General features: G+C 56.4%; 1 protein-coding gene and 1 long non-coding RNA gene across 2 annotated transcripts; one reads left to right on the forward strand and one right to left on the reverse strand.

The window, feature by feature from the left end:
• Positions 1-633: 633 nt before the first annotated feature.
• On the reverse strand, positions 634-3015 carry LOC139705661 (uncharacterized). Its single transcript, XR_011707484.1, has 2 exons — positions 2829-3015; positions 634-1031 (listed from the first exon to the last, which is right to left on the reverse strand). It is a non-coding gene; the product is annotated as an uncharacterized lncRNA (long non-coding RNA).
• Positions 3016-3966: 951 nt separating this feature from the next.
• On the forward strand, positions 3967-6997 carry Dusp1 (dual specificity phosphatase 1). The gene is made up of 4 exons (XM_027938672.2): positions 3967-4588; positions 4851-4996; positions 5356-5575; positions 5977-6997. The coding sequence occupies exons 1-4, from the start codon at positions 4222-4224 to the stop codon at positions 6345-6347; spliced, it is 1104 nt and encodes a 367-aa protein (XP_027794473.1). The 5' UTR covers positions 3967-4221; the 3' UTR covers positions 6348-6997.
• The last annotated feature ends 819 nt before the right edge of the window (positions 6998-7816 follow it).

Consider the following 7816-nt stretch of genomic DNA (forward strand, 5'->3'; position numbering starts at 1 on the left):
TGAGTTCCAGCCCTTTTTTTTCTGCTATTTTTCAACATTTAAAAAATCCGACCCTCTCCCTGAACAGAGCGGGTTGCTCCATTGTGGTCCATCGAGATAAAGGAAGCTCAACCCAGTAAAGTCACGCCACCCTTGGCCATGTGCATGGTACCTGCCCTGTGCACGCCTTGTCCAGTTACCCGCCATTTTATACTGGACCCCTGGACTGCTCTGTTGCTGAATGCCCTTCCCTGTCCATGCCCCACAAGCACTTTGGGTCACTTCCCCCAACTTTGCTCCCTTTCGGCAGGAAGCAGCTTGGAGATGTCGTCGCCCGTTTTTCCACAGACATGGAAGGTAGACCGGACCGTGGGGCAATGCAGCAGTGTCCACTTTATGCTTGAGATGTAGCCCTTGCTGCTCGGCCACTGCAATTGATTTTTAAAATGGACATGTTTCTTCCCTTCCTAATCTCAGGGGAAATAGGATTACCTCTCTCCCCATCCCAGGCAGAGTTATCCGTCCTGAGGACACACCCACCATAGGAAGGAAGGAGTCCAGACTGGGGGATGGTACCAGAGGGCCTCAGAAATGACCATCTCCCCAATTAACAAGTGAATTCAACTCCAGACAGAGAACAAGGGAAATGCAGCCTTTGAATCACCTCTTTAAAAGCCCCCTGTTGCTGCTGATGGGCAGAATCATAGCCTCTGGGACAGGAGTCCCCTGTGTTTCTCTTTTGCTAGCAAAGTAATAAACCTTCCTTTGCCTTTTTCTCAAAAAATTCTACCTTTTCACATATTGTGGAACTACTGTGTGCCACCAAAGGCAACAGGTGGGGGACTTGGAGGGGAGAAGACAGTCCCGCTGTCAAGTGAGTGACTTTCACCCTTTCATCCAATCAGACATCAGGAGGAGGTCCTCCAGGCCCGGGAGGAAGATGTGGAAGACACAGGGGAGTCTCCCTGACAGCAGTTCTGGCCTCACGTCTTGGGTGGTGGAAGACCCGATGGCATACTGGCTGGACGAGGTGGGCAGAGCGAGCAAGGGCCCTGGTGGGAAAGAAGGAGAACATTCGAGGAAACCAACCCACCAGCGTCAGCCAGGAGTGGGAGCTGAGGGGGACAGCCAGCCAAGGGAGGACCCCGTGGGGCTGTGGATGGGGTGGGACACAGGGAGCCCCAAGAGGTCCCTGAGCTTGATGACCACCACATGGTGAAGGGGCTGCGGACTCTGAGAGAGAGCGCGTGGCTGGGGCATTGTCCCCTCTCCTGTGAGCAGACCCAGATGTGGTCCACCCTGGCCCTGTCCTCCCAGTTTGTCTTTGTCCTGCGTGGGCATCATTCCCAGTTTACAGAGGGGGAAGCTGAGGCTCAGAATTGACGAGCTGCCTGCCCACAGGCACCAGGCAGACGGTGGCCAGGTCCACTTTCTAATCGCCATTCATGGGAGTGCCCCCCCCCCCCCAGGAGCATGTTGCTCCCTCCCTCCTTCACAGGAAGGGGCTCACTCACCAGGTGTGGCTTCAAGGCCACACACTGAAGGTGGGGAGTCCAGGCTCCTCCTCCTCACCCCTGCAGCCACCAGGCTTATCCCCAAGCCCACTAAGAACAGGGAACCAGGTGAGAAAGGCCCAGCTCTTCCCTGGGTCTACGTCCTCCGATTCATCCTGCTTCTTCCCACGACAGCCAGGCCCACAGCTGTCTTTCTGCCCTGCCCTCGTGGACTCTGGTCTCTCGTCACCTGACTGTGCCAGCCTCTCTCTGGCTCTGTCACATTCAGGGGCAGCGTCCCCTGCTCCTGAGTCATATGGGACCTGGGTAGCTACACTTTTACCATGTCTCTGCGCAGGTGGCCCAATGACCTGTATTGTAGGGGTCAAGGACGAAACTTCCCTGAGCTGAGCTGTCCCACCCACATCTCTGAGAGTCTCCCATGAGCTGGGCCTGGCAGTGACCTGCGGATGCCAGTGCTGGGGAAACCCAACAGATTGGGCGAATCCTAAGGAGAAGGCAGCTGGACCCTGCTTGCCTATACCCACCTCCGGGGCCTCACGCCAGCCACAAGGTGGGCTGCTGTAGGCCCACCCTATGGACGTGGCCCTGGAGGCTCGAGAGGAGCAGTGAACCAGCAGCAGGGGCTCCAGCCTCCCCTGTCTGCCCTTTCCGACAAGGGGTAAAAGGCAAGCCCAGAGGGCACAGACGCCAGACTCCAGGACAGGACCATGCTACCACCATGATATTTGTATAAAAAGCTGTCTTTCTGAAAAATTTGGGGAGGGGAAGGCATAATGAATGTTGTTGGTTAAAAAAAAAAATGGGGACAAATCAAGTCAGTATGCTGTGAAAAAACCAGCAGCTGCCACTGAATGAGTCAACGCAAAAAGTATGTTGAGGTCCTCAGCTGAATAAGTAGGATAAACAAATAAAGAATGTCTTCGCCTTCTTTCTGTCTTTTGAGATACCGGGAGGGCGCAGCTCTTATCTGAAGACTGCTTGGGTGTTTTCCTCGACCTATGGTCAGAGGAAGGTAGAAAATGCCCTTTAACAAAAAGTTCAGTGTCCTGAACTTCTAGAAGAACCCAGGCGGAAAGTTTGCGCCTGCGAGGGCACTTAAGTTAAGGGAGGCAAATGCAGAAGTTGTTCTGATCCCCAGAGCAACGACACAGAGTGGCCAGCAAAGCCCCTCCCCCAGGGCAGGGGAGGAAACCGCAGAATGTTCCTGACTCGGCACCCCAGCGCGGGTGGCGCAATGTTTATGTTTGTGTATCTACTACGTCCATGTCACCGCCGCGGGCTCGGCTGCCCAGGGGCCTGGGGTTGGGGGGAAGGTCCCGCAGGGGGTCTTGCCTGACGTTTCAGTGCAGGTCCTGGCGACCCGCCCAGAGCGCCGCGGGATGGGGTTCCGAGTTCGGCCTGTGCGGATGGCAGGGGTCAGGGAGTGGCAGGCGGGCCGGCCGGCTCGTGTGGGGGTTGTTCCCAGAGCCAAACAAAGCCAGTGGCATGACCCCAGAGACAGGAACCCGACGCACAGTAGGCGCTCTATCAGCGCATATTTGTGGAGTGAGGAAAGAGATGGAGAAGCGTGTCTGGCGGCCCCTCGGGGGCGCTGTCGAGCTGCGCGGTGGGTCGCCCGGGTTCCCCCACATGTTGAACCCCCGGAATCCGCAGTCAGCCTCGAGGGCCGTCCGATTCCCGGCCCCCGATTCGCCCTTGGCTCACCTCTTCTGGGGACCACCTGAGCAGGCAGGATAGTTTTTCACTAGGGGCATTTTCCTTGCCCGTAGTTAAAAAAGAAAGAAAGAAATTAAAGCTACACTATAAACTGGGAAACAGGAAGACGTTTCCCGAACCTCTCCGACCCGGCGCACTCTGGCCGTCCTAAGTTCACATGTAAGTGGGGACAAAGTCGTCAGTCTTCTCTAACCCTCATCTCGGGGTCCTTTCTGCTGCCCCCACCCACCCGGAAGCGTGATGCTGGGCAAGTTGGTCACTTCTCCTTGGGAACCCCAGTTTCCCCACCCCTCGGCGGGAAGACAATGAGAGCAAGGGGCCCGTGTGTATGCAAAATCGCAGGCAGCCCCTTTTCGCGGGGGTCGAGAAGGAGGTCTCCGAGGCCGGGGAGGGCAGCGGGCACCCGCAGGTGGCACGGGGCGCGCCCTCCTAGCCGCTGGCGACCCGATCAGCCCTAGCCTGGCAGCGCGCCGCCTTCTCCCGCGGGCTCGGGAGAGCGCGGCTGGCCGGGCCTGGGGGACGCGGGCGGCTGGGAGGGCGCAGCCGGACAGCAGGGCGGGGGCCGGGGCGCAAGCCAGCGCGCCGCAGCGGACCGGTTTAGAGGCCGATGACGTCTTTGCCTCTGGCTGTACGGCGCCCGGCCCGAGCGGGGGGGTGACGTCACCGCTCACCACGTGATCACCATTCAAACAAACAAACCCTCCCCCCCGCCGGCCCGTCCGCCCCGCCCCGCCACAGGCCGCTTATAAACGCGCCGCCCCCGGCCGAGCGCAGTGCGAAGGACGAGACGACAGCCGGGCGCCGCGGGCCGATCGCAGGGCAGGCGGGATAGCAGCGAGCAAGCGAGGCCCGGAGTCCCGCTAGCACCCCTTGCTAGGTCCGAGAGCAGGTTCTGTTTCGGTGCAGAGACCCAGGGTCGGGCTTTTCTTCGAAAGCCGCCGCCCTGCCCTTGACTTCCGAGGACAAAGAGCAGAGAGGACCGGGCACGCTGGGGGCGCTGGGGCCGGCCATGGTCATGGAGGTGGGCACGCTGGACGCCGGAGGCCTGCGGGCGCTGCTGCGGGAGCGCGCGGCGCAGTGCCTGCTGCTGGACTGCCGCTCCTTCTTCGCGTTCAATGCCGGCCACATCGCCGGCTCCGTCAACGTGCGCTTTAGCACCATCGTGCGGCGCCGTGCCAAGGGCGCCATGGGCCTGGAACACATCGTGCCCAACGCCGAGCTTCGCGGCCGCCTGCTGGCTGGCTCCTACCACGCCGTGGTTCTGCTGGACGAACGCAGTGTCGCCCTGGACGGCGCCAAGCGCGACAGCACCTTGGCCCTGGCCGCTGGAGCGCTCTGTCGCGAGGCGCGGGCCGCGCAAGTCTTCTTCCTCAAAGGTACGCCCTTGGGGAGCGCCTCGCCGACCTCGTACACGGACCCCTGGCCCTCGGCTCCTGGCGGGGGGCGGCCCCACCTGCGGCGCTGGGCGCCCACGTCCTGTCTCTGGGGTCATGCCACTGGCTTTGTTTGGCTCTAGGAACAAAGACTTGCCTGAGCCTCTTGGATGTAAACTCCCAGCCCCTGGTGGGTGGGGGAGTTGTCTCAAGGTGCTCCCTTCCCGTGGTTCTAATGGAAAAAAAAATGTCTTTGTCTTCCCAGGAGGGTATGAAGCTTTTTCAGCTTCCTGTCCGGAGCTCTGTAGCAAACAGTCGACCCCCATGGGGCTCAGCCTTCCCCTGAGTACTAGTGTCCCTGACAGCACAGAATCTGGATGCAGTTCCTGCAGCACCCCACTTTACGACCAGGTTAGTAGGGGCCCAAGCCAGAAGGAAGAAGTAAGAGCTGGCCAAGGCCTGGGACATGGGTGCCAGTGAGAATGTAGAAAGTGACTGCGGCTTTATAACAGGAACAACGTGAGGTCTTATTGTTCCCCTGTTGAGGGGTCTGATGAAGCCGAGTCCCTTATTGCTGGCATTGCAGAAGTTGACGCGCTGGCCCTGTCCAGGCACATGGGCTTCTGCTCTCTTTATTTATACTCCATCAGCAGAGCCTGGAAGGGCCCCCGGAATCTGGAACTCACTTTCTGGCAGGGAGTTTTGTAGGTGTGGGCACTGGTGCTTACTTGGAACAGGCTTGATGAGTGCTGGATTTTTCTGGATTTCAGGGTGGCCCAGTGGAGATCCTGCCCTTCTTGTACCTGGGCAGTGCCTATCATGCTTCCCGCAAGGACATGCTGGATGCCTTGGGCATCACTGCCCTGATCAATGTTTCAGCCAATTGCCCCAACCACTTTGAGGGCCACTACCAGTACAAGAGCATTCCTGTGGAGGACAACCACAAGGCGGACATCAGCTCCTGGTTCAACGAGGCCATAGACTTCATAGGTGAGCAAGGCCACCTGGGCCATTTCTGCCCCTCCCCATTTGGGTGACAGCACAGCCCCTTTGGCAAGGATTCAGTTGAATGATCCCTATCTGAGCCTTTCAGACATTAGATACTAATCTGGTGTCACAGCGTCCCTGCAAAATATGGAAGTTGATGTCCCACTTCACAGAGGCTCAGAAAGGTGGATCGATTTGTTGAAGATCCATCTGCTAAGTGGGCACACTATCTGGGTTTAAATCCCTTGCTGTCCTTTGCCTAACGCCCATGTTCCCTCCATGAATAGTGCCCAGTGGCTGCGTGAGGTGATGCTGACCCCCTGGCTAGGACACGCATGACATTTTGCACATCCCACCCTTGGCTCGGGTTCTCCTCCTGAGCTCCGGCTTCCTTTGTCTTCCAGATTCCATCAAGAATGCAGGGGGAAGGGTGTTTGTCCACTGCCAGGCGGGCATTTCCCGGTCAGCCACCATCTGCCTCGCTTACCTCATGAGGACTAACCGGGTGAAGCTGGATGAGGCCTTTGAGTTCGTGAAGCAGAGGCGAAGCATCATCTCCCCCAATTTCAGCTTCATGGGCCAGCTGCTGCAGTTCGAGTCCCAGGTGCTGGCCCCGCACTGCTCGGCTGAGGCCGGGAGCCCTGCCATGGCCGTGCTGGACCGAGGCACCTCCACCACCACCGTCTTCAACTTCCCCGTCTCCATCCCTGTCCACTCCACGAACAGTGCCCTCAGCTACCTTCAGAGCCCCATCACCACCTCCCCCAGCTGCTGAAAGGCCCTGGAGGAGCTTCCATTCCTCCAGGACCGCAGGCTCTTTCTCCAGAGGAGAGGCAGTAACTCCAGAGATGGGCTTGTGGGTGCTGGTCCTTATTTATTTAATTTCACCCAAGTTCCCTGGGTTCTGAGCAGTTGCCATGGTGACAGCGTCAAGACGTTTGCTGAACTCAGCACGTTGCGGACCAATATACAGTGGGTACATCAAGTCCCTCTGACAAAACGGGGCAGAAGAGAAAGGACTCCGTGTGTGAGCTGCTTTCTCTTCACTTGCCTCCGTTTTTTTCTAGAAACTTGATGCTTGACATACCTACCAGTATTACCATTCCCGATGACATATATGTATGAGAATATACCTTATTTATTTTCCCGTAGGCGGTCTGCCTTCACAAATGTGTCTACTCCTAGAAGAACCAAATACCTCAATTTTTGTGTTCAGTACTGTACTATCTTGTAAATAGATCTGAGCAGGTCTGTTCTCACCACTGGTGGAAAACACCAGTGTTGGTTTATTTAGTTGCCAACAGTTGTGTGTTTGCTGGTTATTTATGACCTGAAATAATATATTCCTTCTTCTAAGAAGACATTTTGTTATATAAGGATGAATTTTTTTATACAACAGAATAAATTATGTGATTTCTATGAAAATCTCAATGCTTGTTTCTTTGGCAACCCTGCCTGATCCCTGGTCTGCTCGTGAGAGAAGCATTTGGACCAGTGCCTGAAGAATCTGATCCTGCACTCCTTGGTGGCCCCTGGGTCCCATGAGATGACTGGGTCGCCAGGGAATGTGCTAGGGTAAGACACCAGTGCTAAGGCAGAATGCTTGTACAGGGTCAAAGTGTCCCCTCATCCCCTGCCATGTCCTTGTCAGCAGCCTGGTAACCTATTATGTCACCCAGGGAGTCCAAGTGTCCAGAGCAAGGAAGAAAAGGCTATCTGCCTGGGTTCCCTTTGGCTTCATGCCTTCCACCTTCCTCTGGTTAATATCATGTCCCCACCCCCAGCTATGCTGGAGTTATGGAAATTGTGTTTTTCCAGAACATGACATAAATGTGCTCCTCTGTGCAAGGCGGTGGGTGTTGTGGCGTCAGGAAACCCTAACCAGGTCTTTTGCATCTTTATCTGCAAAAGAAGATGTTGGGACCCCGCACAGCTGCGAGGCAGGGGTGGGCAGTTGGAACCTGTTTTTTTTTGTTGTTGTTTTAATTTCTATGTGCTTTGCATTTTATCACCTGCCAGTCTCTTTTTGCTTTTGAAAAAAGGCTTTACTTCTGCAAAACAAATATATCCAATGGCATATGAGCAGGCCCAATCCAGAGAAAGCTCTGTAAGACCTCACCCCCGCCCCCCACCAACCAGTGTGACATTGGGGACCTCCACGCCAACCTCTGCAGACAGAAACAACATTGTGTCTGCTGCCTCCTTTGGGTCTCTTGCTACTCTGATTTGGTAATTTCAATGAAG

This window comes from Marmota flaviventris, chromosome 5 (assembly GCF_047511675.1).
Source record: "Marmota flaviventris isolate mMarFla1 chromosome 5, mMarFla1.hap1, whole genome shotgun sequence".
Lineage (NCBI taxonomy): Eukaryota > Metazoa > Chordata > Mammalia > Rodentia > Sciuridae > Marmota > Marmota flaviventris.

Excerpts from the sequence above, each read along its gene's own strand:
- Dusp1 (XM_027938672.2), top strand. The coding sequence starts at position 4,222 with ATGGTCATGGAGGTGGGCACGCTGGACGCCGGAGGCCTGCGGGCGCTG. Across the intron at positions 4,997-5,355 it reads GCACCCCACTTTACGACCAG|GGTGGCCCAGTGGAGATCCT; the intron begins GTTAGTAGGGGC and ends TCTGGATTTCAG. Across the intron at positions 5,576-5,976 it reads CGAGGCCATAGACTTCATAG|ATTCCATCAAGAATGCAGGG; the intron begins GTGAGCAAGGCC and ends TTTGTCTTCCAG.